This window comes from Ostrinia furnacalis, unplaced genomic scaffold (assembly GCF_004193835.3).
Source record: "Ostrinia furnacalis isolate ACB-3 unplaced genomic scaffold, ASM419383v2 OfSCF0986, whole genome shotgun sequence".
In the NCBI taxonomy this organism is placed as follows: Eukaryota; Metazoa; Arthropoda; class Insecta; order Lepidoptera; family Crambidae; genus Ostrinia; species Ostrinia furnacalis.
In genome coordinates, this window is record NW_021131225.1 from 51,276 (window position 1) to 77,801 (window position 26,526).

The 26,526-nt window shown below is 34.7% G+C and overlaps 6 protein-coding genes across 10 annotated transcripts; 3 read left to right on the forward strand and 3 right to left on the reverse strand.

Moving 5' to 3' along the window:
* On the reverse strand, positions 1-2,570 carry LOC114350802 (uncharacterized). 3 transcript variants are annotated; one of them, XM_028301738.1, is made up of 7 exons: positions 2,177-2,570; positions 1,877-2,071; positions 1,609-1,677; positions 1,380-1,536; positions 1,085-1,238; positions 913-972; positions 1-259 (listed from the first exon to the last, which is right to left on the reverse strand). In XM_028301738.1, the coding sequence occupies exons 1-6, from the start codon at positions 2,378-2,380 to the stop codon at positions 936-938; spliced, it is 816 nt and encodes a 271-aa protein (XP_028157539.1). In that variant the 5' UTR covers positions 2,381-2,570; the 3' UTR covers positions 1-259; positions 913-935. The 3 variants fall into 3 exon arrangements, with proteins under 3 accessions (XP_028157539.1, XP_028157540.1, XP_028157538.1); XM_028301739.1 differs by having other exon boundaries at positions 1-249; positions 911-972; XM_028301737.1 differs by lacking the exon at positions 1-259 and having other exon boundaries at positions 837-972.
* Positions 2,571-2,783: 213 nt separating this feature from the next.
* Positions 2,784-4,504, forward strand: LOC114350801 (heat shock factor protein). Of its 3 annotated transcripts, XM_028301735.1 has the most exons (7): positions 2,910-2,941; positions 3,033-3,219; positions 3,298-3,448; positions 3,543-3,641; positions 3,719-3,782; positions 3,857-4,118; positions 4,254-4,504. In XM_028301735.1, exons 1-7 carry the CDS (start codon positions 2,934-2,936, stop codon positions 4,404-4,406), a joined length of 924 nt encoding a protein of 307 aa, XP_028157536.1. In that variant the 5' UTR covers positions 2,910-2,933; the 3' UTR covers positions 4,407-4,504. The 3 variants fall into 3 exon arrangements, with proteins under 3 accessions (XP_028157535.1, XP_028157537.1, XP_028157536.1); XM_028301734.1 differs by having other exon boundaries at positions 2,784-3,219; XM_028301736.1 differs by lacking the exon at positions 3,033-3,219 and having other exon boundaries at positions 2,840-2,941.
* On the reverse strand, positions 4,432-5,568 carry Prosalpha4 (proteasome alpha4 subunit). The gene is made up of 3 exons (XM_028301740.1): positions 5,371-5,568; positions 4,825-5,295; positions 4,432-4,670 (listed from the first exon to the last, which is right to left on the reverse strand). Exons 1-3 carry the CDS (start codon positions 5,470-5,472, stop codon positions 4,494-4,496), a joined length of 750 nt encoding a protein of 249 aa, XP_028157541.1. The 5' UTR covers positions 5,473-5,568; the 3' UTR covers positions 4,432-4,493.
* Positions 5,569-6,190: 622 nt separating this feature from the next.
* On the forward strand, positions 6,191-8,136 carry LOC114350808 (coiled-coil domain-containing protein 43). The gene is made up of 4 exons (XM_028301745.1): positions 6,191-6,413; positions 6,485-6,706; positions 6,835-6,980; positions 7,338-8,136. Exons 1-4 carry the CDS (start codon positions 6,249-6,251, stop codon positions 7,408-7,410), a joined length of 606 nt encoding a protein of 201 aa, XP_028157546.1. The 5' UTR covers positions 6,191-6,248; the 3' UTR covers positions 7,411-8,136.
* Positions 7,942-9,965, reverse strand: LOC114350807 (ultraviolet-B receptor UVR8). Its single transcript, XM_028301743.1, has 3 exons — positions 9,767-9,965; positions 8,839-9,697; positions 7,942-8,752 (listed from the first exon to the last, which is right to left on the reverse strand). Exons 1-3 carry the CDS (start codon positions 9,779-9,781, stop codon positions 8,475-8,477), a joined length of 1,152 nt encoding a protein of 383 aa, XP_028157544.1. The 5' UTR covers positions 9,782-9,965; the 3' UTR covers positions 7,942-8,474.
* Positions 9,966-10,680: 715 nt separating this feature from the next.
* On the forward strand, positions 10,681-13,558 carry LOC114350813 (uncharacterized). Its single transcript, XM_028301753.1, has 5 exons — positions 10,681-11,143; positions 11,402-11,546; positions 11,728-11,818; positions 12,284-12,423; positions 12,472-13,558. The coding sequence occupies exons 1-4, from the start codon at positions 10,946-10,948 to the stop codon at positions 12,330-12,332; spliced, it is 483 nt and encodes a 160-aa protein (XP_028157554.1). The 5' UTR covers positions 10,681-10,945; the 3' UTR covers positions 12,333-12,423; positions 12,472-13,558.
* Positions 13,559-26,526: the final 12,968 nt, after the last annotated feature.

Genomic DNA, 26,526 nt, shown 5'->3' on the forward strand with positions numbered 1-26,526 from the left:
TTTTATTTTTATAAAGTTCCATAATAATCACTTGCTAGATTTTTAGAATTGGTATTTAATAAAATCATTAAAATTTGTGGTTTTCAGTCCCACCAACTTACATAATAGTCTAGGTATTTATAGTTTGGAACATTGGAGCATGATCGAGTTTTTAGAACACAAGTACAATAGTAACAGAAAGCAAGAATAAATATCAGAAAATATATTTTAATTTTGTAATATCACATACTTACAACTAACAATATGCTTAACGATACTAAAGTCCGATTTTTAATTCGACGGAATTCTGACAGCTGTCATTTTTTGACAATTCAGAGGTAATAAGCCTTTTTTGCTTTGAATTATTAATAAATAATATGAAATGAAATTTCATCAAGTACAACTTACAAGAATGAACTATTGTTTGTTTTGTGAAATCAATGTACACTAATTATAATGTACATTTTAGAGATTAAATAAAAAAAAAACGTGTTTTTAACACAGAAACAACATATTATCATAAACGAAAATATGTATTGATCATCAACCATCATTATCGTCATCATAACCAACTTGGATTATAAAATTGGCATCTTGTTAAATTGGTTATTTTATGAAGCTAAGATTTTATTAACAAAAGGATTTTCATAAAAAAGGTTTGTAACCCATGGATTATTGGCCAGGGAGTCCAGTAATAGAAAAATAATTTCCCAATTTTTTTTGTAACTTCAAAAATATGATAATAAAAATTCAAATAACCATTTTGAAATGATCAGTACATTTTTAAGCCTTAGTTTTTCAAGTGAAACCTTAAATTCAAGAAAGGATTATTTTTTAATTTGTGAAAATGCTCTCCATTCTTAGTGGGAATGTTTCAGTGTTAGCAACACTTCTGAAATGTCAAAATTCCGTCGAATTAAAAATCAGAGTATAGTTTCTTTATAAATTATCATAAGTTAACGATGTGCCACATTTTCAACAGCAATCAAAATTCTGAAATAAAAAAAACACTATTAGATCTACTTAGTCTAGTATGAGAAGTTTTTAAATACTTATTTTTATTACTGATTGAATGCTGCTACTTGTGTGTAGCTGAGTTACTTACTTTTCTAATATAAGGTTTCTTTGTCTTTCAATTTCAAGTCTATCTCTTTCCATTTTTAATCTTATATTATTACATCTTTTCTTTTCCAAGAGTTTCTGTTTCTCAATTCTTATCCTTTCTTCTTCCAAACTTAAAAGTCTGTCATGAACAAGTCCTGTGAAGATAAAGGTGTTCTATCATGAAAATGGAAATTCAATTAAGCTATCTATACCATATGGACAAACTATACTAAACTTGTTATGTTTAATAAATGTTTTTTGTCCTATCTGAGAGACTAGTCAGGTCTCATACTTACTGACTGGTCTTCCCCTCTTCCAAATAGGTTTTGATGTAACTGGTGCAGACAAAACTTCATTAGGTCCCATGCTTGTGTCAGTATCAGTTGGTACTCCATCCCCTAAATTGAGATCTATATCAGCTGGTGTATAATGCTGTGGTTCAGTCGGCCATTTCTACAAAAAAACATCATGTTACAAACAAGATCTTGTTAATAATATGAGGCTATTTATTAATAATTACCATACCATAGTGCTAGTACTTGGGTCATCATTACATAAAACTTCACTAGAGTTGGCTTGTGAATGTGAAGGTATCTGAAATAAATTATTAAACATTAATTCAATTTCATCATAAAAATATCTTTTATTTTTAACAATGTTTTTTTAAGACAAAAAGAAATCATTTTTGAACTTTCATGTCATTAAAGCTCTTTTAAATAGGCTATCCCTTGGAAGGTAGAGCTATCTGCATGCAATAAACGTTTTGAATTTGATCTGTAAAAAGCAGACTTACAATAGTGTTGTCAGGTAATGCAGAAGTCTCAGGAACTCCAGCAAGTCCAAAGACTGATGTGTTGGTGCATATGAGCCTCAATATCTTTTCTTCAGCCTCTGTTAATTGAGTGTTTGTATTGCAACCAGGAGTGAAGCGACTTTTACGAATTTTAAATGCTTTCTTCTTAACATTTGATTTCCAGTCACGCCAAGTCTGCAAAAACAATGAAAAATAATTTTAAAATGCATATCAGTGTATCTTATAGTGTAGTAGATAATATTTTAATAATGTGAGGCTTAAAAACATGAAATTACCTACCTGTTGCCATTTATCGGGGGTTTTTATAGCGCCGGAACCAAATCCAGAATTGGCATTTAACTTTTCAGTAATTTTTATCCAAGCATTGGTCTGACGAATTCTTCCCTCCAAACCCGTAAATTTACCAATAGCTAGTTCTTTATCTTCTTCCAAAAAATGTAACAACATATTTAGCTGCTCCGGGCTGGCTTTGCGTCTCTCCATTTTATAAAACAATGCATGTACTAATACAGACGAATAAGTATGCCATAAGAACCTTAACCTTGTATTAATGTTATAAATCAATAGATTTCATTTTGAAAACTGCCGTAAGTACAAATTATTTTGATTTGTCGCAAATTCACTTTGATTGAAAATAAACAAACAAAAACAGCTGTCAGTCAAACTAAATGACATTTTACTTCTTTTGAGCTTACTTCACAGATTACGTAGAGAACGCTTACTTCTTCTTTTATTGAGGCACGACATGACCTGCTTCTAATAATAGCTTTAAACTAAGCTCAAAAAAGCAAAAAGGAATACCTATACTCTATGGGAATATAGAAGAAAAAAAACTTGAATATGTCATGTCAGTAGGCGCCATTTTCAAATGGTTCATCAACTTGGAAAGTCTACTCAAAGGAAGATAAGAAGAAAGTGTTACTCTCTAAATTGTATTAAAATTACTAATAATGCAAGAAGACAAAAATGCAATTTTTCAAATGCGATTCCCACAAAAGTTGTGGTATCTACTAAATATGCGAACTGATGCTATTTTATGGGGCGGTACTGGTCGTACAATTCTTCTAAATTATCGCGTTCTTCATAATTACTTGCAATGTGATCACTCTATTTTCAAAACAACAAATATTTCTAGCTTTGTAAGGCAATTGAATTTATATGGTTTTCGTAAAGTTACGTCCCATTTACAAGACCCACTATGTAATTCTTGTAACCCGTACATGCATGAATATGTTCATGATTATTTTCAATACGGCAGACCAGAATTATTAAATAAAATAACAAGAAAAGCCCTAGCAATGAGAAAAAACTTTAAGCCTAAGGTTTGTGCAAGTTTCTTCTTAGTTCATTTAAAACTGAATTATTAAATCAAATGGTACTTATTATTTAAAATCTTACAGAGTATTTACAGCAACACAGACCCACTGCTTTACCTTTCTCCTCTACAAAAAGCGCGAAGAGCCTTACGTGAAGCGCTAAAGAAGGCTGCTCAAGAATTATTTGTCCAGAATTCACCAAAACCTCTATACAATATTAATTTCGAATGCGAAGGTAAATTGACTTCATGGGAGATCACTTAATACCAAGTTACTGATACATATTTATTTAATCTACTCCTAATAAAGTAACTTTTTTTTTCCATCAGATCCTCAAGAAGATTTCTGTGATAATGAGGAAAATATTGAACTTGATTGGCTGATAGCAAAAAATTTTGATAAAACAACAGAACAGCCTCAACTACCAGGTTCTTTACTCCGCATCCGATTTTTCCTTTTCCTAATTCCTTACTTCCTAAGCCTATAATTTCTTTCTCCTCTTTAGCCAAGAAGATTGAATCAAAGGACAAGTCCCAAATTATTCAAACTGGGGATACTGCCAATTTTGGGTAAAGTAGAGGACTTGAATACCAGAATTCTTAATTTATAATGGTGATTTATTTTTTTACCCCCCTTATTTCAGGAATCCCAGTCAGGAGGATAATTTTATTCCTTTCAAGGACGACTCAAACCAACAGAACAATGATTTTCCGGTGCAGTTCTTGAGCATGCCGGATTTAGACCCAGAGCCAAATGACAAAACTGGTGATGAGCTGCTTGCTGAATTCAATATAGATGCCCATGAAGGAATGGGGAGAGATGATAAAGAAAATGAGCATAGCTCATTGAATTGTGTTCTACCATCCATTAGCAGTGACCCTAACGATGATGTCACTATGACTGAGGTAGATTCATATTTGTGTGACTTTACTTAATGCTGGACTGATTTTGATGTGTTTGTTTCTGTTGTGTCATGTATAATGTATATTCTTGCCTTGTCACTGTTGTTTGTGTCTTTTATATTTCTATTGTCATTTCAGAAGGAGAATGAAAATTTAGACCAGTACAATGGAGAGTGGGACCAAATGTTTAGTGATATAATGATAAACAGAGGAAATAACCAAGAATGTGGTTCTGATTTGAAGGAACTTTACTCACAAATTTCCAGGACCATTGACTTGCTAAATGATTAGGTAACTGCTTATAAAACAAACATGGTTAATTTTTACAAATTTAATGTTAAAAAGATGTTAAAGTAAATAATAACATTAGTTTATTTATTACTTCTTCTGCTTTTTCTTTTCTGCCTCTTCTTCCTTTTCCTTTTCAATCACTGATACATACGAGTTGATAGTTTCCAAGTCTAGCATTTGCATAGGTTGCCCGCGTCTCATCACAGCTATTTCCAAATTCTTTTGTCCAGATTGAACCACTTCAAGAAGTGCACGAATGGCCAGCTGAAGCAAGATGATATAAAGAAGTTTAGTGTAAATATCAATAATAACATACAACACTATACAAAAGTATCTCATTCAATTGTATTATATTTTACTGATAAGTTATAAACAGGGAACTCTTATCTTGATACCTAACTTGTAAAGAGATGCTTACCTTCACTGCACCTTTTTCTGAAGCCACTTCTTCTGGGGTATAGTTCTTCTCAAGAAATTCTCTTACAGTTTTTGCTGATCTCCCTGTGGCATTAGCTTTCCACTCATAGTATATACCTGATGGTTCAGTCTGGAACAAGTGGGGATGACCATCATAGTCAAACCCACCAATCAGACATGATATACCGAAGGGACGGCGACCATTGCTCTGAGTATATTTCTGCTTCAAGCCGGCAATGTATCTCGTGATATACTCTAAGGTCACAGGATCTTCCACAGTGAGTTTGTGAGATTGGCATTCAATTTGGGCTCTGTTAATGAGGATTCGAGCATCAGCGGTCAATCCGGCGAATGCCATTACGACGTGATCGTCCAACAAACATATTTTCCTCACTGTTCTCTCTTCTTGTAACTTTGCCACCGACTTTTTCTCAACTCCTAAGACCACAACATCGTTTCCTCTAACGCCGACCTGAAATGTAAATAGCATTTCTATAAATTCAGTACAAAGATGAACTTATAACCAATTTCAATGCACAGTACTTACTGCAGTAGACCCCTTACGAACAGCTTCTTGAGCGTACTCTACTTGCAGCAAATGGCCGTCAGGCGAGAATACAGTGATAGCTCTATCATACCGGGCCGACATTTTTCTATTTTTGCTGAGAAATCTTGGAAAATAATTTCTTGTTGAAAATGATTGTCATGAACGAACGCCGACTTTGCGTTTTTTTTGCTAGTGATGTGCATAAGCGAGAACTTAATTGAACAACACGTAGTATTCAATGAAATATCATCTTTATTATAAATATATTTTTTGCTAATTTCAAATAGGTAGTACCTAATTAATAAAATATATCAACTTTAGAACATTTTTATATTCTTGAATTACTGATAAATCTTCTAACATCAAATAACATGCTCGTATAAATAGGAATCGATTTACTAATTGAATACCACCATGATGGTTCATCACCAACACACGATGACAATTCAATTTTCAAATATTTACGTTCAGAAACAAAAAAATCTACGACTTCAATGAAAGTAATTTATTGTTTGTAAATTATTCGATTGATCACCGAACTAATGCATAATTAATTGATTTAATACAATCTTTATCAAATTGAATACATTATCTTTTGGTTTCACCTTTATGATAAACCGTGATGTTGAGTTGAATCTTTATTTGTTTGGCTCTAATTATTTTTTTTTTTTTTTTTTTTTATACACAACGAGGAAGCTCTTGGCCTGTATCTCACCTGATGGTAAGTGACGATCAGGCCGAAGGTGGAAGCGAGCTTCACCCGGAATCCTCAACCACGGAGGAACTGGCTATCTTACCTCTAACTGCCGGAACACAACAATGCTGTTAACACTGTTGTTATGGCGATTATTTAAAAAATAAAACGTCAGTCTGAAAATATGGCGGCTGCAATGAGCGATTTTGAGCCGTGGCTTATTGATAAATTAAAATCATTAAAAACTGATGAAAATGTTTTCGGATCATACATAACAGGCATTTTGGAAAGTGACGAAACTGCCGATGAAAAAAAAGATGCCTTGGAAGGCTTACTGGCTGAGATTGTGGTAAGTGTGCAAATTTTTCATCTGCACCTTTTTATTTGTGATTTATCAGTTAATAAAGGATAATTTTGCAGGAAAATGATACGAGTACACACGTAACTGAAATATTAGATAAATGGGAGGCAAGCAAACCAAAGGGAGAAGCTCCTAAGCCGACTAAAGATGTCGACGCGCAGCTAGCCAAGTTGATGGAATCCCAAGCACCTGCGGCTACTGCAAGACGTGAATATACTGATGAGGAAAAGAAAATACGTGATGCAATATTATCGCAATATAGCCAGCTGTCTGATAATGAGGTTACTATTTTTGCAATGCATAGTCTAGTTCCAAACACATTATAACCTATACCAATTACATTTATAACAATAATAATGTATACAAGTATGATTTATATATTTAATTTTGTTTTCTTATGTTTTTTTAGCATGATGAGGAAAATGTTGAAGAACCCGAAAGTGGGGATTTAGTAAAAAATACAAATGCAGCGGACGTTGCAGCGGCTGCCCGCGAGCGGCGAGAGCAGGCGCGCTTAGAAGCTCAAAAGAAAAAGGAGAAAGATAAAGAAGATAGGTATGTATTATTCTACTACTGCAATAAGTTGGCTTGTTACAATAATAATAATAAGCCTTTTATTTCCGAAAATATGTACATTTTACACTTTCTGAATTTAGGATTAGCACCGGTATAAACAAATAGGTACTTCACTTAAAAAAACTTTCACAAAATGTCTAAACTTTCGGTGTGCCTACTGGCAAAGGCCTCCTCCAACTCCTTCCATTGCCTTCTGTCCTCCGCCACTCTCTTGTTACAATAAACTTCAGGTTAATTTAAACAAAAGTTTTTCATTTGATTTCAATTTCATCTTTTAATTTCAGAAGTAAAAAAATATTTAATTATTTATTTTATAAAATGTTAAATTTATTTCAGGGAGAAGCAAAAACAAATGAAAGAAGAGAAAAAGGAAAAACGCAAAACACAAAAAGGGGAGAGAAAGAGATAGCTCAGTAAAACATCAAACAGCTAAACTTGTTTTTAATTTTAGCACCATTAATATTATTATTTACAAAAACTTAGATTTTAACATTGTTCTAAATGAGTTGATTTCCTATTAAATGAAATAAATTGAATGCTTTGTTGTTAAGCTTCGACATAATGGGTTAAAATCATTAGTTTCAGAGTTGATTTACACTTGATTTGATTTTTTATTGCTCAGTCAGAACTGTCAACACTTGTTTTCAACTTTTGTATAGTAGGTACATACCTTAAGTATTATAATACTTATTTATCAATATAAAGGCCCCATATTATGCTTATATCATATCTTACATTATACACACTGCTTGTAATGGAAAAGTAAACAGAAAACTTCTATAAATTAAGTTCTAATTTTGAGACCACATTTTAGCAGCAAGGTTAAATTTTTGTCTGTGTTTATTTTTAGACCTAATTTAATCCATAAGGATTTTTCAGTGTCATTTTGAGGTCCATATTCTAAAATAATACTCTGTTTGATTATTGATTGAAGCATTAAGATAGGTTTAATTTTTAGTTTTACATATCCATGCCTTGAAGATCTTGAGTTTGAAGTAAGTTAAGTGTGTTGTTTTAAAATGTGGCACTAATTATAAGTATTCATTTCAGTTCAGAAAGTATTTTTCATATACAGTTCAATGTTTAACAGCATTACAAATTGAAAATAAGTATTTTTAAGTCGTGCAGTTATACATACATAGGACTACTAGTAATACAGCAGCAGATGCCAATAACTGTCCTGTTCGACCCCATTATTACAGCATGGGATGTAAGTAATAGTAGTTAATAAAAGCTTAATATAATAAAATTAGAATTAAAATATTTTGTATGTGATAAAAACAATGATGTTTTATTGAAAATTAAGGATAAGGTATTTTAATGAATTAAATCCAACGTAACATGTAACAATTTTTATTCAGATTAAAATCATTTTAATTATAATAATACAATATAAAGCACCTTATAAAATTGGTTAAGGTCGTCTGACCATTTTAAAATCACTGAACTGACTAGATTAGTTTGAGTATTTGATTATGAAGCTTTATTTTCAGTTTTTTCACTTTCTTTTTTTGAAGTTTCGCTTTGTTTGGTCACAATGAAGTTATGAGCACTACCAGCATAAATTTGGGTAATGCACAAACTTGGATCTATGTCTAAATCAACCAGAGTTGGGTTTGAAATAAATGGTTCTGCCAATTTAGTAGCTGTATTGGCATGCTCATTCCAACCCCAAGCCCAAAGGCTGTTGTCAGTCATCAAGCAAATAGTGTGTTCTGAACCCAATGCAATATCTTTAATTTCTTTACCATCTGTAAAATAAGTTATATTAGTATTATTATAAAGGGTTACAATAATAAAATAGTAGAGGCTATGGTAAGATTAGACTAAGACTTACCTGGTATTTTTACATGTACTAATTTACCACAGATATTTTCATCAGTACCAAGTTGTCCATAATTGTTTCGTCCCCATGTTATAAGAGTGCCATTCTCAAGCCACAACAAGCTGTTAGTCCAGCCACTAAGCAGCTTTTTCACACCTTGCTTTACACCAATGTCAATTTTTTGTGCAGTGAAAACTTTTTTATATTTTTCTTTGTCCAGTAGAAGTTGTCCATGTCTATTGTCCCCCCATACATACAGTGCTTTTTCATCTGAACACCATGCAGTTGTATGGTTCTGACCACATGCTATGTGAGATATTTTGCCAAGTTTTGGTACTTGTTGGAATCTGTCAGATGACTTCAACTCATCTCCTAGTCCAAGCTGTCCATGCCTTCCACACCCAGTAATCCAAACTTCACCCTTTGAGTTTATTATGGCTGTATGTCGTAAACCCATTGATACTTCACATGCATTGACCTGCAGTCTGAATGGTTTGACTACTTCTGGGAAATGGTCTTTTGGCAGTCCCAGTTCGCCATTACTATTTGAACCCCATACAAAAAGGAAGTTGTCATCTGTCACTCCACAGCTGAAGTCCCAGCCGCATGCTATATTGGTAAAAACTATACCTCCCAAGTTCCATACTCTTTCAAAGGAACTGCATTCCTTATCTGTTCCCAATTGTAGTTTATGATTCCAACCACAAGAAAACAGTTTACCTTCGATATCCAACAGGAGCGTATGTCCACCGCCACAAGCTACTTGTTTAACTTCTACTGCGTTTAAAGCAGAATCTATTAGAACCTGGTGAGCCTTTTCTACTTGTTCGTTTACAGTACTAAGGCCAAGTTGACCGTGTGAGTTAGCACCCTGCAAAATATATGTTGTGAAATACAATAATGTTTATTGTATACTATTTTCAAAGAAAAAGGAACGTACCCATGAAAATATCATTTTCTTTTCAGGTTTATCAATATAACCTCAAAAGGTGCTGTAAAGAAATAGCTTCAAATTATAATTTTGAGGCACCTTATTTAATACGTATTTAATATAATAGGTACATAATTAACGTTTGTTTTAGTTTTACAATAGTTCTTTTAAAATCGTAATTTGCCTTTTGTTTACAAAATACAAAATATTATCATTATCTGTGAATATCATTGAATTGACACTTGGCAGACGAGTGACATTGACAATGAATTGACATGCTTTGTTGTTTTGTAATCTGTTTGTGGTAACTGACCAATGAGTTGTGAATTTGTGATATAGATGACCTACACTGAACTGTCCCACCAAACTCGTTGACAGGAGGGCGCCACCATCGTTCAACTATACAGGGTGGATGGAAGGAAACGATAAGTGATCTCACTCGATTATTTCTTAAGGCACATAATGACGTTTACTTTGTTTTAAAGAATTTACTGAAGGCACAGTCTGTTTACGTTTATGCTTCGTTTCAACTAGCTGTCAAAACGACATCGCGATGCGGATTTGTCAAAACAGCTGTGGGTCTAGACAAAGTGCAAATTATAATCGCAAACCAGTCGAAAAGTGGTCGAAAAGCCCCTTTTTTGTATGGAGTTTTGACAGATTCGATTTTCGATTCGATCAAAAAGTGCGTTTTGTCTAGGGGGGCTGATGTTCGTTCGTCGTCCGAGCGCGTTGAAGATAAACATTTTTATCACAATCGGGGCACTGGGCGGGACGCCAAACGGTGCTGCTACGGTTGTAAAATTATTAGGATGCTCTATCTATGGTGACTATTCTCTGTGATTGATCTGTATAATCTGTGTCATTGGATTGACAGTAGCTGTCAGCTGTCACATTATTAGCTGGTGTGTGTAATAAATTGGTTGTAAAAATTTTATCACAGCTTTATTTGCTAAATAAAGTATTGTTCTATGTTCTGGTCCCATAAATGTAATAAAAATGAAAAGAATATCTTTAAAAGACGGTTGTGAAGCAATCAACAACATATTTGACATACCCAGTAAAGTTAAATAACTTGTGATTATCCAGTAGTTTGGAGTCCAAATTGATCAGCAAGGATTACAAGAGTTGTACTTTTGTCCAGAATATTGTTCTTAGCACATAGTGCGTATTATTTTCAATTTTGAAATGGACAATTCTAAGAAGCATGCAACCGCAGCACAGGTAGCCGCTTTGGTTGACTTTATGCAGGAGCACTCGGACTTTGCCAAAGGTCTGATTAATTCTGGACTCGAAAAAGAAGATTTAGAAGCTCAATGGAAGGAACTTACGAATACACTTAATTCCATGGGAGGAGCTGTGAAATCTGTAGAGAAATGGAAACAAGTAAGTGTTAAGTTTTAGATATAGTTTATAAGCTTTTTAAAAATTTCGAACCCACGACCTTTTGCTTGCCAGGTGGCTGCTGCCCCATCTGAGCTATTTTAACATTGGGTGAAATTTTCAATTTTAGTTTAGGTTCTTGATGTGATAATACCAATTTTATTAGTCTGGGTAGCTTTATACTACTCAAAAACATTTGTGGTAGCTGGTACTAAATAATTGGTTGTGAATGATTAAAAATGTTATTAATACTTTTTTCAGACTTGGCGTGACTTAAAATCAAATAACAAGAAACGGGCATTGAAACAACATCAGTCTTGTGACACTAGTGTTGGACCCAGCACAGACATGTCTCTAGAGAGTGACATTTCAATGAATCATTATGGACCACCCAAGAAAAAATTTGGTAATGTTACATCCCTTTTCCTAGTAAAATTTAGTATTTTTAAAGTATTTTCCTGGCACTTAAAGCAAAAATACAGACTAAAATCATTCTTCAGTTGTGTTAGAACTATTAGCCTGTTCCTGATACAAATTTTCTATGCAAAATTCAAGCTTATTTAATTGATTGTTTTTAAATGTTACAGCATCATTCGATGAAGAACTAATAAGAATTGAAAGAGATAAATTAGAGCTGGACAGAGATTATAAAGTGCAGAAAATTGAAGTTCTATCAAGGTGAGTTCTACAGTACACAGTCATTAATCTAAGCTATGAATATCTAAAATTATCTAGGAAGAGAAAAGAAAGAAACTGAGAACTTACATCATTCTCACATAATACCTATATCATTATGATTATTTTAGATTGATATAAGTTCTCAGTTGCACCACCTTAATTTCAACTGTAACTATAAATAATTGGTGTTTTTGTATGGAGTTTGACAGACTTGATGTTAATTTGTTATTGTTAAAGTAAGCAATGGTCTGTTCATAATATCATTAAGACAGTAAAAATAACAACACATCAAACATGTAACTACATTTTGTTACAGTGGTACCTATTACAACTAACACATCAAACATGTAACTACATTTTGTTACAGTGGTACCTATTACAACTTTGATATTAAAGTCTTTGCTATGCTTGTGTCTTGTCTTGTCTATATAACTTATAGTAACCACTAATTTTACAATGTTTCAGGATTGCAACAGCATTAGAAGAATTAGCTAAGAAGAAATCGGGCTCATAGAGATCTTCATCTCTTGGTATAATGAAGTACAACACACAGCTCAATTCCAAAATATTAATTATTTTCATAAGAAATTGTCTGTCTGTCCTGTATTATTATAGTATTTATATTATAATATAATATAATTATAGTATGTATACTTAGTATTTATAACAGACAAAAATATAATTTGAGTTTGAAATCTCATGTTTATTAATTTTTTGAAGAGTTAATAGTTTGGAATTGTGAAAACTGACTTATGATTAAGTATAAGTCCATTGTATATTTGTTTTTGCACAAATGGACAAGAGGTAAAGAAGGCTAAGTTGTAATATGAATTTTATTATGAAGTCAGATATTAAGAGGTACCTATGTAAATTAATTAAACCATTATTTAGTAAATATTTTCCTGACTATTGGTTTAATACTTGACTTGCTCAAAAGCTTGTAAGCTTTTAGCTCTTTACTTACTTTTATAAACATAAATGCTGCCAGACCTGTGCCTTTTCTGAAACATAATTTTAATATTTCATTTACCGACAATATAGAATTAGGTATATTTGTATTTCCTCAGTCACATACCCTCAGTGATGTTATGTTTTGACGAGTGTATAAGGCCCTTATCACAAAATGATACTCAACTCAAAGTCAAAACTCGATTCGATTGTTTAGTTAATTAAGATACATTTAGATTAGATTTAATAGAGTTTTGAATTGTTTGAGTCGTTTCATTAATACGCGCCTAAGTTTTACTGTAAATAGTGTAATATTAACCTTGTATTGGGAAATAGTTGTGGATTTTTTATTCGATTTGGATTTTTTGCAAAACCATAATCAAATCGAGTTTTGAGCAAAGTGGCAGTTAAAACTCCTTGATTCATATTAAGCGAGAAAGCATCATTTTGCCACATTTTTTTATTAAGAATTGAATATCCTGATTCGAATAAAAAATCGAGTGATGAATGTTAGAAATAATTGTTGTTGTTTAATTCAATAAAGTCAAGTTTTCTGTATTTTTTTTTGCTGGATGTATATTTTTCCCGTCTGGATTAATTTTTATAACAGTAAATGCTGTATTGTCAAAACGTCATACTTGCTATAATACTAATTATTTTCTGGTAAATAAAGCTCTATCCTAAAACCTGGATGGCCAGGTCCATCCATCCTGGAGAGCGTGTATATTATTTTCAATATAAACTGAATTATTTTATTACAAAATAGATATAAAATAAATAACAAGTAATCCACTTATGTTTTATTTACTATCCCTTATAAATTAACCGCTCCGCACGGCCAATCTGTATGAACTTCTAGGGAGCGTTTTAGAGTAATGCGGTCCGGAGGAACCGCTCGCTCTCTAGCAGTTCATACAGATCGGCTGTGCGGAGCGATCCGCACTGACAGTCCGCGTGACACTAAAACCAGCAGGTTGTAGGAGAACGGAAATGATCCGTTATTTCGCGCACGAAAAGCCCGGCAGACCTTTGTAACGTCGTTACGAACATCAAGCCATGAGCAACAAATGACGGCAAGCGACCGTATCTTCGTGGCGCAGGGTGGACGAATTAGCCGGGCGGGCGCGCTAAATGCAATAACCCTCGCTCGCCGGTCATCAGCCGGCCAGCGCTGCAACGCGTTATTTAATCAACCCGCTCGCATGGTACGAAACTGACACTTTTCCACGTGTAGGTATCGTCAAGTAGCTCGGTAAACCTTCAGCTCCTAGTGGAACAGGCACATTTTTTGCGTATCTAACTTAAAATACCTACCCAAAGCCGGATTTTTAAGATCAAATGATAGATTTTAATGGCCTAAAGCTAACACTGAAAAGCTCGTTGGATCTATCCAACACCCTCTAGAACCCTCTCTAACGCTAGAGTCTAGCGTGTAATAGAAAAATGTCTTAATTTAAAAACTTGAAATGTAAAAAGTAATAATTAGCAACCTTAACAATTATTATCTCTATTCCGGATAAAATTACCTTCATTTAGATGAGCATTAGCTTATATCACCTAATGTGTAACTACTTAGTAAATGTCTTAATTTAAAAACTTGAAATGTAAAAAGTAATAATTAGCAACCTTAACAATTATTATCTCTATTCCGGATAAAATTACCTTCATTTAGATGAGCATTAGCTTATATATCACCTAATGTGTAAGTAACTACCTACTTAGTAGAGATAAGACACGTAGAGATAAGCTAAACTCTTAGTAGAAGCTTTCTTAGCCTTCGGGTTGTTTGTGTTTGTAACTTTAAGTAAACTATTGGCTTATCAAGAGCTAAAATAAAGTTTGATAGCATTATGAATGCAATATTGATATAGGAAATGCATTGAGTTTTCTCATAAAAAGCGTTTATGAGTGGACCTCTACACTTAGGTACGTTAACTCTGCATGCTCTCAAATTGAGTGGTATGTGATTGTTTTTCCCGGCGATTACCTTACAGTGTGTTCACTCCACAGTTCACTCCATACATTTTTCAATGTTGCGGAATAAATTACGCTGATGTACCTAACATTTTCATTTTTGCAAGATTGGGCTCATTGCCAAGTGGGGAAAGTAGGAAACTTATTGCACTAAACTGCCAAAAGTAACTTTATAGGTAAGTAAGAGGGGCTAATTGTATGGACAGAAATGTTATACATATTATAAGAAAAGAAAGACTACTTATACTACTAGGTACGAACGATCAACAATGAGTTGCCTGGTGGTAGAAAATGATGATCTCATCCATTCGATTGGTAGGCTACAACACCGCAGAGCGCTGCGTGGGAGCTAAATACCTAGTTAGTATTTAAGAATTAATTACCTTATTTAACAGACGTAAAGTAGGTACTTCGAGCTTAATGTACTTACCTACCTAAAGACACTTAGGTAGGTAAGTAAAGTACTCTACCAATTTCGAGTAAAGAGAACCAAACTTACTTATTTAAAAGAATGCAGGCAGTATCCTACCTCACGTTGTTGATTCGGTGTGGCGATACCGCGTTATGGCACAGGTCGGTGCCCAATAACTCGCATGATTGGTTTTGGAGTACGCTAGAGCGTAGATTTGCCTCACTGCCGAGATATTTTTGTAACCCGCACGGAGCTTAGCCTGGCTACCCAGCCATGCACATAACTTACGCCAATTAGTCACGGGAATGGACTATGATAAGAAAAAGTTTTAAAATTATGCGAGCTATGGTATCATATTTGAATATTTTTTGCTGAGCTTGATGCAGTGGTGGTATGTTTAGTTGAGATCACCAAATTATCTTCCTTTAAGTGTACCGATCATCACGCTTAGGATCTTCGAACTTCGGAAGGTAAGTTGGATCCAGGCCCCAGCAATTTTTTGAAAATGTTGATCACATACACAACATAGGAAAACATGACTTGTCATTCTGTTTGTAAATGTGTTACAATAGTTTTCTGTACACAACTTTTTACCTGCAAAATTTTCCCATGGAGCTTTTACCGCTCAGCGCCAGTGTTACCATTTGTATATGTCATTGGCATTTTATACACGCGCCATAAAAGTCAGATGGCAGCCGCAGACTGTCGTTTTATCATTCGTTTACACCCTTTAGCGGATTCGTAAAGTGCGATATTTATTACCCACCTCTCAGATAGCGCGCGTTTACCGTAAATGCTTTTTGGGGAAGATGTTTTGTAACGTTTTCTATCAAGGACTTGAGGAACTACTTATTAAGTGTTTTGAAAAAGTAATGAATCTATCCAATATATTGATAGGAACTAGGGATCCTTTGTTTAGTCATGAAATCCACACCTATTCATATGAATATTACTTATAATGTAAAAGTGACTATAAAATTTAGTTTGAGGTGCGACTCTTAGTAACCCTAGAAAATTTTAATAACTATGGAAGTGACTAAGTACTTAGTCTGTCTGTTACTTTGTACTTTCAGCCCGAAAAAGCTGAAGTTATTTTGATGCCCTATTTTGTAGAAATACACGGAACGATGAGTTTACTCTGCCAATAATTGAAAAAGACTTTTCTTTAGTTAGCCAAACAATCTTCCATTCGTGTCCTCTCTTCTTGCTCTTCTTTAGAGAGTTTTTTCTCTGTCTTTGTATTATTTTTATTTCATAGGTGGAAAGTAAATAGATGCGTGTGTCTGAGACAAAATAGCGCTATGTGTCTGCGAAGGTAACCGTCTCAATGGTCGCCGCTAAATATTTGAGAAGGCCGCAGTGCGCTGAGCCTTAAATAAAACATGGCTACGTACCTACCAAAGTGAATTTTTCACGCTCACTGTGGCCCCCGTCCTTAGAGGCTCACTTTATGTGCCTCTGCTGAGACTACCTGAAAAGATTAGTATCAATTAACAAATCACAAATGACAGACTGTCTTTATGTTGTCTTTATACAATGGTTAACGCGGAGAACCACACAGAAGAATAATATTTGACATATTAGGTACTTAAATACACTTTTAAAACGCGTCGATGTTAATCCATTTTAAAAATTGAATTTAAACATTTTATTTGACAATACTAGTCCAGTCAATGAATGCCTTAACGACGGTGTAGAGAGAAAACCGTGGAACACAATTTCTGACCTCGGGACTTTATTTAGCCTAGTTAGGTGGTGAACATAGCAAAAGTCCCCGCCCTTAGCCATTGAGCCGGCGGGGAGAGGGGGGTTTAAAGGTACCACNAGGCACCCCAGAATGGCACCCCCCTGTCATGACATCACGACCGTCCTTGCCATGCATATGCGTCAGTGAGTACTAATCTGCGCGACTTTTGTCACCCCCTGATGCTTGGCACCCGGGGCGGACCGCCCCCACCGCCCCCCCCTTACGCCGCTACTGCATCAAGCCATGAGCAACAAATGACGGCAAGCGACCGTATCTTCGTGGCGCAGGGTGGACGAATTAGCCGGGCGGGCGCGCTAAATGCAATAACCCTCGCTCGCCGGTCATCAGCCGGCCAGCGCTGCAACGCGTTATTTAATCAACCCGCTCGCATGGTACGAAACTGTCACTTTTCCACGTGTAGGTATCGTCAAGTGACTCGGTAAACTTTCTTCAGCTCCTAGTAGATCAGGCACATTTTTTGCGTACCTACCTAACTTAGAATACCTACCTAAAGCCGGATTTTTAAGATCAAATGATAGATTTTAATGGCCTAAAGCACACACTCAAAAGCTCGTTGGATCTATCCAACACCCTCTAGAACCCTCTCTAACGCTAGAGTCTAGCGTGTAATAGAAAAATGTCTTAATTTAAAAACTTGAAATGTAAAAAGTAATTAGCAACCTTAACAATTATTTTCTGTATTCCGGATAAAATTAACTACCTTCATTTAGATGAGCATTAACTTACTTATATCACCTAATGTGTAACTACGAGTAGTAGAGGTAAGACACGTAGAGATAAGCTAAACTCTTAGTAGAAGCTTTCTTAGCCTTCGGGTTGTTTGTGTTTGTAACTTTAAGTAAACTATTGGCTTATCAAGAGCTAAAAGAAAGTTTGATAGCATTATGAGTGCAATATTGATATAGGAAATGCATTGAGTTTTCGCATAAAAAGCGTTTATGAGTGGACCTCTACACTTACGTTAACTCTGCATGCTCTCAAATTGAGCGGAATAGTGATTGTTTTTCCCGGCGATTAGCCGATTACCTACAGTATGTTCACTCCACAGTTCACTCCATAAATTTTTCAATGTTGCGGAATAAATTACGCTGATGTACCTAACATTTTCATTTTTGCAAGATTGGGCTCATTGCCAAGTGGGGAAAGTAGGAAACTTATTGCACTAAACCGCCAAAAGTAAATTTACAAGTAAGTAAGAGGGCCATAAGGGACTAATCGTATGGGCAGAAACGTTATAGGTACATACATAAGAATGACACCTCACTTAACCTACGATCAACAATGAGTTGACTGGTGGTAGAATATGATGATCTCATCCATTCGATTGGTATTACCTACAACACCGCAGCGCTGCGTGGGAGCTAAATACCTGGTTAGTATTTAAGAATTAATTACCTTATTTAACCGACGTGAAGTAATAGGTACTTCGAGCTTAATGTACTTTACCTACCTAAAGACACTTAGGTAGGTAAGTAAAGTACTCTACCAATTTCGAGTAAAGAGAATCAAACTTATTTAAAAGAATGCAGGCAGTATCCTACCTCACGTTGATTCGGTGTGGCGATACCGCGTTATGGCACAGGTCGGTGCCCAATAATTCGCATGATTGGTTTTGGAGTACGCTAGAGCGTGGATTTGCCTCACTGCCGAGATATTTTTGTAACCCGCACGGAGCTTAGCCTGGCTACCCATGCAACGTTACCGTCACATAACTTACGCAAATTAGTCACGGGAATGGGCTATGATAAGAAAAAGTTTTAAAATTATGCGAGCTTGGGTATCATATTTGAATATTTTTTGCTGAGCTTGATGCAGTGGTGGTAATGTTCAGTTGAGATCACCAAATTATCTTCCTTTAAGTGTAACTGGTCATCACAGGAAGGAAGAACTTCGGAAGGAAGCTAAGTTGGATCCAGGTCCCAGCTTTTTGAAAATGTTGATCACACATACAATATAGGTTACAATGTTATAGGAAAACATGATTTGCCATCTGTTTGTAAATGTGTTACAATAGTTTTCTATACAACTTTTTACCTGCAAAAAGGTTTTCATGGAGCTTTTACCGCTCAGCGCCAGTGTTACCATTTGTATATGTCATTGGCATTTTATACACGCGCCATAAAAGTCAGATGGCAGCCGCAGACTGTCGTTTTATCATTCGTTTACACCCTTTAGCGGATTCGTAAAGTGCGATATTTATTACCCACCTCTCAGATAGCGCGCGTTTACCGTAAATGCTTTTTGGGGGAGATGTTTTGTAACGTTTTCTATCAAGGACTTGAGGAACTATGTGTTTTGAAAGAGTAATAAATCTATCCAATATATTGATAGGAACTAGGGATCCTTTGTTTAGTCATGAAATCCACACCTATTGATATGAATATTACCTATAATGTAAAAGTGACTATAAAATTTAGTTTGAGGTGCGACTCTTAGTAACCCTAGAAAATTTTAATAACTATGGAAGTGACTAAGTAGTCTGTCTGTTACTTTGTACTTTCAGCCCGAAAAACCTGAAGTTATATTGATGCCTTTTTTTGTAGAAATACACGGAACGATGAGTTTACTCTGCCAATAATTGAAAAAGACTTTTCTTTAGTTAGCCAAACAATCTTCCATTCGTGTCCTCTCTTCTTGCTCTTCTTTAGAGAGTTTTTGCTCTGTCTTTAAAATATTTTTATTTCATAGGCTGAAGTAAGTAGATGCGTGTGTCTGAGACAAAATAGCGCTATGTGTCTGCGAAGGTAACCGTCTCAATGGTCGCCGCTAAATATTTGAGAAGGCCGCAGTGCGCTGGGCCTTAAATAAAACATGGCTACGTACCTACCAAAGTGAATTTTTCACGCTCACTGTGGCACCCGTCCTTAGAGGCTCACTTAATGTGCTTCTGCTGAGACTACCTGAAAAGATTAGTATCAATTAACAAATCACAAATGACAGACTGTCTTTATGTTGTCTTTATACAATGGTTAACGCGGAGAACCACACAGAAGAATAATATTTGACATACTTAAATACACTTTTGAAACGCGTCAATGTTAATCCATTTTAAAAATTGAGTTTAAACATTTTATTTGACAATACCTACAGCATAAGATAGATATTTGACCGAATGTTGTCGGGCATTCTCGGCCAGTCAACCAAGCAAGTCAAACATAGATTAGCTATATCCTACATTAATAATACAGTATCTTCAAGTAGGTATTTTTAAATGACCAACAAAATTTTGCTTTTAACTTTACATGTGCAGCAGGTTTGAGATAGCCAGAAGGTGATTTGCATTATTTCGGCGAAGTTAGAACAAAGAGCGACCTACCAAAATTACGGGCAATTTAAATGCCACGTTCACGCTTGATTTTATTTTCACTTTGAAACACCGTCTGAATTTTAAAACACGCTATCATATAATAAAATCATTGGCTGGGCGGAGATGAACCAAACAGTGTTCATTCGTTTTTAACTTTAAAAAATCTATCCCAATTTTAACCGTTCGCATTGTCAAAATGTTAAAAAATGCACCTACGATAATACACATTTATACTTTTAACAAATGCTTGTTTATAATAACATATTATTCTGACGACTACGATGGTAGTATCGTATCGATAGTAGAGAGCCGTAGGGCTCTCGTAGCACCATGTCCTCAATTATACCTACTTCTTCAAAGTTGTAGAGATGACCAAAGAAGTTTTATAAGTCCAAAATAAACTTCCTACGGTTTAAAAAAACGGCTTACGACAATAATTTAAAATGTAAACACGGTCAAAGTTAAATTGACATTAATGTCTATTCTTTTAATCATGACCTTTGTTCTCATGCGGTTTCTTTTTCCTGTCACAGTTTTAAGTAATTTGAGTCTCAAGAATTTTCTTTTTGTCTCTAATAACATTTGCTTTTTGAGACGACGATTTTCTTTGACCTTGTTTTAATATAGGACAATGGACGCGGCAAAATTTTCTCCTCCATAATTATTTCAATGACTGAAGGAAAAGATGTTATGATTTTGGGTAGAGTCGACAGCATATCACACTTTACATTTTTGTTGCGAAATAGCCTGTGTTATAATACATCGAGATAAGACGCCATTATTTTTCTTACAGTGTTTCATAAGCATTTTACAATGTTTTAAAATGTTAGCGAGCTATGAAATTACTAGTCAAGAGAATCTGTCAGAGAGAACTTGTAAGGGCAATACAAATACATAGTTACAAAAATAATTTATTTGTGAAACCTAGTGTCGGCATACAAATGTGAAAGCATATGATAACATTAAAAGAAAGCATTAATGAGCAAATTAAATGTCGATAGCACCTCAATCAATTAAGCTGGTGTTAATAGATGTGGATTTGCAAAATCATTTTTGTTTGACTGTTCTTACAATGTTCTTTCAAACTTTAAATGGTAATTATTGTCCGTAGATTTCCTTCACCAAGAAATCAAGACCAAATCTAAGGTTGAAACACACGATGCAGAATAAAAGCTCTACATTAGGTGTCTAACGAACATAGCTTGCTCTGCATTGAGCAAGTCCAGCTGAGCGGTAAACGAAGTTTAGGGTTCCGTAGTCAAAATTAAATAAATATTTTGACCAATTTTTCTTACAGATATCCTTCAAAGACTTCTTTGAGGATTATTGAGGTACCATGCAACCTAAAAATGATGGCAACTTTTGTAAGTAAAAATATAAAATCAATCGTAAAGTACAGTACGCACTATACATACAGATTCACCAACAATTTAATAATATCATTTCACATGCATAGTTAATATTTTAAGGACATAAATCTAAAATAGGTATGCCTTTACAGCTAAAACTTATTCATAGAAGTCATATGTAGTATGTAGGTAGGTATTTTATTTTTGAGAAGTATCTACTTCAATTTTTGAGCCCGCATCTCGAATCCTCGATGCGCCTAAGTTTCTCTTCAAATAGGTACTATTGAACATTTTAATCGACTCGCACTTGTCTTTTTTTTTTGCTATTTAACGTCGCTCGCCGATCTCGTGAGCCTTCGTTTCCTGGCGCTGGAAAATCTAAAAAACGCTCCGCTGCTTTCCATCTGCTTCGCTTGCCGCGAGGTGCCACCTACCACCTCTTAGCGAGAAGTACCTTAGGCTTAAGTCGCGTCGAAATGGAATATGTGAATGGGAGACCTATTGAACGGTGCAAGACCCGTTTTAACGTATCAAATGACTTTAAGATCAAACCTAATATTATGCAGGTATACTTGGACTCAACCGGGTAACATGGAAAGCATTGGGGGAGGCCTATGTTCAGCAGTGGACGTCCTCTGGCTGAGATGATGTTGATGATGATGATACTTGGACTGAGTATTATATACAACTAAAGACATACGCTGATAGAATTTCAGTGCTAGGTAGGTACCTACCTATAGATATAAAACTTTTCGTAGAAGTCGTAGTACCTATAAGTAATATTACTGCGAGCACCAAGATACTTTATATTTTAGTAAAAATTGAGGCATTTTTATTCTGTTCTCTTTTACAAAGCTAGCTTGAATATTCCAAGAGATTATGTTGTATTATGAATAATAGTCAGTAGTTAGTTATTCTGGAAGGCAACATTTGTAATTTGTGTAGATCTTGCTTATGTATTATCGTGTTTAACTTTACTAATGGGCTAAGTTTTAATTTATATGTAACATTCAACATTACTCGGGTGTAGGTATCTCATCTCTATAGTTTTGAACATTCATAACAAATGTGAAATATGAAATCAAATCTTTGTTTTCGTTTTTAGCTAGGACTTCAAGATAAGTACTCGTAAGTTTCTCTTGGCTAATTTTGAGATTACACTAAAATAAAGATCTGCAACTATTAATTATTTAATCCTAATAAATTAATGGCATAAAGGTATGTTCGCCTACTTCTTAATGTTAATTTTTTATAGGCCTCATTTAAAAGTACCTACATAATAGCAGCGTTTTACCTGAAATAAAACGCATATTAAAATACTTACCTCACTGGAAGCTTTATATTGAGATAGCATTTCCGTTTCCTGTCGAATTTCTATGAATNTTCAACTTAGAGGCTTTCATATTCTACGGAGTTTTATACAACAAGGTTGGAGGACTACGTTATCGATTCATTAGTATTCAGTATGATAAAACTACCCATCGAAGCGTATCAAAAGCTCGATGAACTTGCCTAAACTTAGATTTGGAGCGCGGTGTTAACCACAATTTAATACGGAAACTTTACGCCTAGCAACTTTCTGGCGGGGGAAAACATGGTGAAGTATAAGCGTTGAATTAACGAGATTCTGGTTTCGTTTAGGAAAATTCTGTCATACGCTGTTGCGATGCCCAACATTTGGTTATGAGCTAATGGCAATATAAGTACGAGTATAATGACGTCAATCAACGAGCGGATAAATACGAATTTGAGTTGATTTTCTCAGTTTTTATTATAAAAGAAACCAACCAAATACCTAATTAAAGTCGAATTCTTTAGAATTCGGCAGAAACGTAAACAAATATGGCCAACTAACATTAAAGCATTTTTAATCTATGCACTAGTGAGGCGACAAACCTCTCGTTAAACTCGAAGTGAAATGGAGGTCAACTCTGAAGTTGCAGTAACTAACCTACTTACTCCAAAAATAATATTATCTTATGAAATATTGCATGGAATATTTATACAGGATTTACAGGAAACACTTTTCTCCACCTCTCACTCTTAATATATAGTCAATATCGGAAACTCAATTTACTAATGCTTAATGGTTCCGTATTTTTCTTCGTAAGTATGTCACACTTAAATCAACATTGAACATCTTGTCAAAGAATAATAATAGGTGGCCACACAATCGATTTCCTTTTAACTGTAGTAAAGTGTAAGGAATTATATTTCTCACCTTCAGTACATATTCTTTGTATTTAGGGCACATTATTGCTTGTATGTTATTTTCAGTTTAATCCCTTACGTCCATTGCATGTCGATGTCGCTATTCCCAAATTGTATTTAACAGATCCAATGAAATAAAGCCCCAATGAATTTGTTAGCCCGTTAATTGAATATTTTGGGAAGCGATTCGTTTTTCCGGGAGCGAGTTCTAATTATCGTTGGATGTGATTTATAATCGCTTTTAAATCCCGATGTCACGTGCGACAGTCAGCACACAGTTTAAATTAATTAAATAGGTTATTTATTAATCAGGACCGTTCCTCTGATAAAGTAGGACTATATTATTCTATTTAATTCTCTGCTCAGTGAATCCGAAATTATGGGTTTCAGATATAATATAGAACATTTCAGAATTTGTTAAAATAACGGGAATTGCAAACGGGTTCAATTAGTAGACGTTTCTTGCGCTGCTTCTTCTCAGCACTAGCCCCGTTTATTGTCCCGAAGCAGTGGTAGGGTTAATACTGGGACGTGTAAAAGTGTTTTTTAAAAGGCTATTTGCAAAAATAAATGAGTTTTTAGTAGGTAGCCGTTAACATTGATTGAAGATACAGTGGTACCTATACCTAAGTATAGTTAGATTCAGATTAGGCTGCTTGGTATGCAAATCTAATCTATGCAAATGGGTGCTCCATTGGGATAATGTTAGCAAATCGACTCTTCATGATCCAAGTTTTTTGTTTTCTTAAAAAAACCTTTTTATTTAGATGCGTTCCTGATATAAGAAACCTACTACTACCTACATATGTAGGTACATAATCTATGTAAGTATAGTAGTACTATGTACCTATATGAGTAAAGTGCGTAAAGATTGTTTCTTATCGGTTAATTCAAGGATAAGTCATTGCCTTTTTAATTGTTTTTAGTCCATTCAGTTTCAGTATTAGCCAGTAGTAATTTAATCAGTCGGTAAAATGAAGTGGTGCATTATTAGTCAATTGGTTATAACGTTGCTGTATTATTTTGGTGTCTTGCCCATTTGCTGCTTTAATATTAGAAGTACATATTATAAAAGTGAGTTTAAATTGATACAATATAGTGCTTTTTATGTTTTGTGTATTGTTTAAATAGATGCGCTTTAGTTTCAAGTTTTCAACTGAATGCGGTTGATTTCGTAATATTTCACCATTTTACGCCAGACTCCCTCAATGTATGAAAAAGGAAGCTGATGCTTAATTCATACTTGAGGGAAGAGGGGTAATTCTACAGACATAGCAGGTCTTAAGTCACAGTGGTAATAAAATAGTGGGCTTGCTTTCATTGGAGAGCGTGAAGGACCTTCCTAAACCTAAAAATAATTTTGCTTTCTTTAGGATGAAAACCTACACGGGGTAAAGTCGATGGTATTGATATATAGAGTTTACGTTTGAAACTCTAGCGGTTCAGTACCTTTTCCTTGAGCGTGATCATCAAAGGTTTAGTGAATTCTGAATAGTCACAACTTTTGGCCTTATCATAACATTTTCTCACGGAGAAATAAGAAAAAGATGGTGTATTGTGTTGAGTATCACCTATTTTTGGAGTAAGCCTACTCCAGCTCCTTCACCACTGTGTCCTGTCCAGAATAAAGATGTTGGTCCAACTCGCTAATTACGGGTCGGTAATTAGTGCCGGCCGGCTGCATTCATAATGCACGGGAATATCCGTTAATTTTTCGTGTTTTTTATTTTCGGCGCGCTGCAATACTGCATTCCGTACGCTTTTTATTCATACATGCGGCAACTGCATTTATTTTTATTACGGCTTTGTTTTGTCTATTCGAAGTCCTACCTACACGTGTTTGGTAAGCGACCTTGAATAGAAACTCTCTAAAAGTAATATGAATTAATGTGATGTTACCTACATTACCATCGACGTAGACTTTGTTCTGTTAATATACTATAAGAAAACATAAATTAATTAAGTTGTGTTCAATATAGAAAGAGAGATTACTGGAAGTATTTGCGTAAAAGAGTTAGGTATTATAACGTAAAAGTTACCATTATTTTAGTAACTGGTAGACAATCAATCCTTGTTGTGAAGTCTGTAAAATACCTAAGTGGTAATTATATTAAGTAGAGTTCAAAAATTATTTTTTATATGAACCCTTTCAGTTTAATTTCCTCTTATAATTACATACAACCTGGACGATAAACCAACATGATATTAATTCAAAGGCACGTAAAAAAAGTTAAAAAAGAGGAAAGTTCTCGGAATAAAACTTAAAAAGCTCTAAGCGGTTTCGCCGTTCGGATTCCTGCTAAGCGCGGCTGAAATACCTTGTGCTCGTATTCGTAGAAATTGGACAAAAATATGATTCATGTTCGATATTTTATTGAATTTTCATGCTCGATAAAGGATTTTTATTTGCTTTCAATTAGGTACTTAATATGAGATCCTAATAGTTTTATTAACGTCGACAACATTTCTAAGAGAACTGAATCTGAATCGCCTATTCTTAGTATTGGTTTTGCAAACAACTGAAATAAAAGCTAGCTTTATTCTGCTTCTGAAAGGCTTTACCTATTGGAAATTTAAGAAGCTTGTGCCCGCGACATCGCTTGTCTCGATTTAGATCATAGAGCATTGGGACGTGTGTGCTTACCATGAGTTTAGGTACATTAGAGCGACTGCGTAAAATGATGACCCCATTGCTATTTTCAAGAACTAAAATCGTCATAGATTTTTTTCACGCACTCG

What these genes read in the sequence shown, in the direction of transcription:
- LOC114350802 (XM_028301738.1), bottom strand. Translation starts at nt 2,380, where the DNA reads ATGGAGAGACGCAAAGCCAGCCCGGAGCAGCTAAATATGTTGTTACAT. An exon ending in CATTACCTGACAACACTATT is followed by an intron (nt 1,678 to 1,876) that starts GTAAGTCTGCTT and finishes AATTTATTTCAG; the next exon opens with ATACCTTCACATTCACAAGC. An exon ending in ACCCAAGTACTAGCACTATG is followed by an intron (nt 1,537 to 1,608) that starts GTATGGTAATTA and finishes GTTTTTTTGTAG; the next exon opens with AAATGGCCGACTGAACCACA.
- LOC114350801 (XM_028301734.1), top strand. Translation starts at nt 2,848, where the DNA reads ATGCAAGAAGACAAAAATGCAATTTTTCAAATGCGATTCCCACAAAAG. An exon ending in TATTAATTTCGAATGCGAAG is followed by an intron (nt 3,449 to 3,542) that starts GTAAATTGACTT and finishes TTTTTCCATCAG; the next exon opens with ATCCTCAAGAAGATTTCTGT. An exon ending in ATGATGTCACTATGACTGAG is followed by an intron (nt 4,119 to 4,253) that starts GTAGATTCATAT and finishes TTGTCATTTCAG; the next exon opens with AAGGAGAATGAAAATTTAGA.
- Prosalpha4 (XM_028301740.1), bottom strand. Translation starts at nt 5,472, where the DNA reads ATGTCGGCCCGGTATGATAGAGCTATCACTGTATTCTCGCCTGACGGC. An exon ending in TTCGTAAGGGGTCTACTGCA is followed by an intron (nt 5,296 to 5,370) that starts GTAAGTACTGTG and finishes TTTACATTTCAG; the next exon opens with GTCGGCGTTAGAGGAAACGA. An exon ending in CAGAAAAAGGTGCAGTGAAG is followed by an intron (nt 4,671 to 4,824) that starts GTAAGCATCTCT and finishes ATCTTGCTTCAG; the next exon opens with CTGGCCATTCGTGCACTTCT.
- LOC114350808 (XM_028301745.1), top strand. Translation starts at nt 6,249, where the DNA reads ATGGCGGCTGCAATGAGCGATTTTGAGCCGTGGCTTATTGATAAATTA. An exon ending in GCCAGCTGTCTGATAATGAG is followed by an intron (nt 6,707 to 6,834) that starts GTTACTATTTTT and finishes ATGTTTTTTTAG; the next exon opens with CATGATGAGGAAAATGTTGA. An exon ending in GAGAAAGATAAAGAAGATAG is followed by an intron (nt 6,981 to 7,337) that starts GTATGTATTATT and finishes AATTTATTTCAG; the next exon opens with GGAGAAGCAAAAACAAATGA.
- LOC114350807 (XM_028301743.1), bottom strand. An exon ending in AGTACATGTAAAAATACCAG is followed by an intron (nt 8,753 to 8,838) that starts GTAAGTCTTAGT and finishes CTTATTTTACAG; the next exon opens with ATGGTAAAGAAATTAAAGAT.
- LOC114350813 (XM_028301753.1), top strand. Translation starts at nt 10,946, where the DNA reads ATGGACAATTCTAAGAAGCATGCAACCGCAGCACAGGTAGCCGCTTTG. An exon ending in ACCACCCAAGAAAAAATTTG is followed by an intron (nt 11,547 to 11,727) that starts GTAATGTTACAT and finishes TAAATGTTACAG; the next exon opens with CATCATTCGATGAAGAACTA. An exon ending in AAAATTGAAGTTCTATCAAG is followed by an intron (nt 11,819 to 12,283) that starts GTGAGTTCTACA and finishes ACAATGTTTCAG; the next exon opens with GATTGCAACAGCATTAGAAG.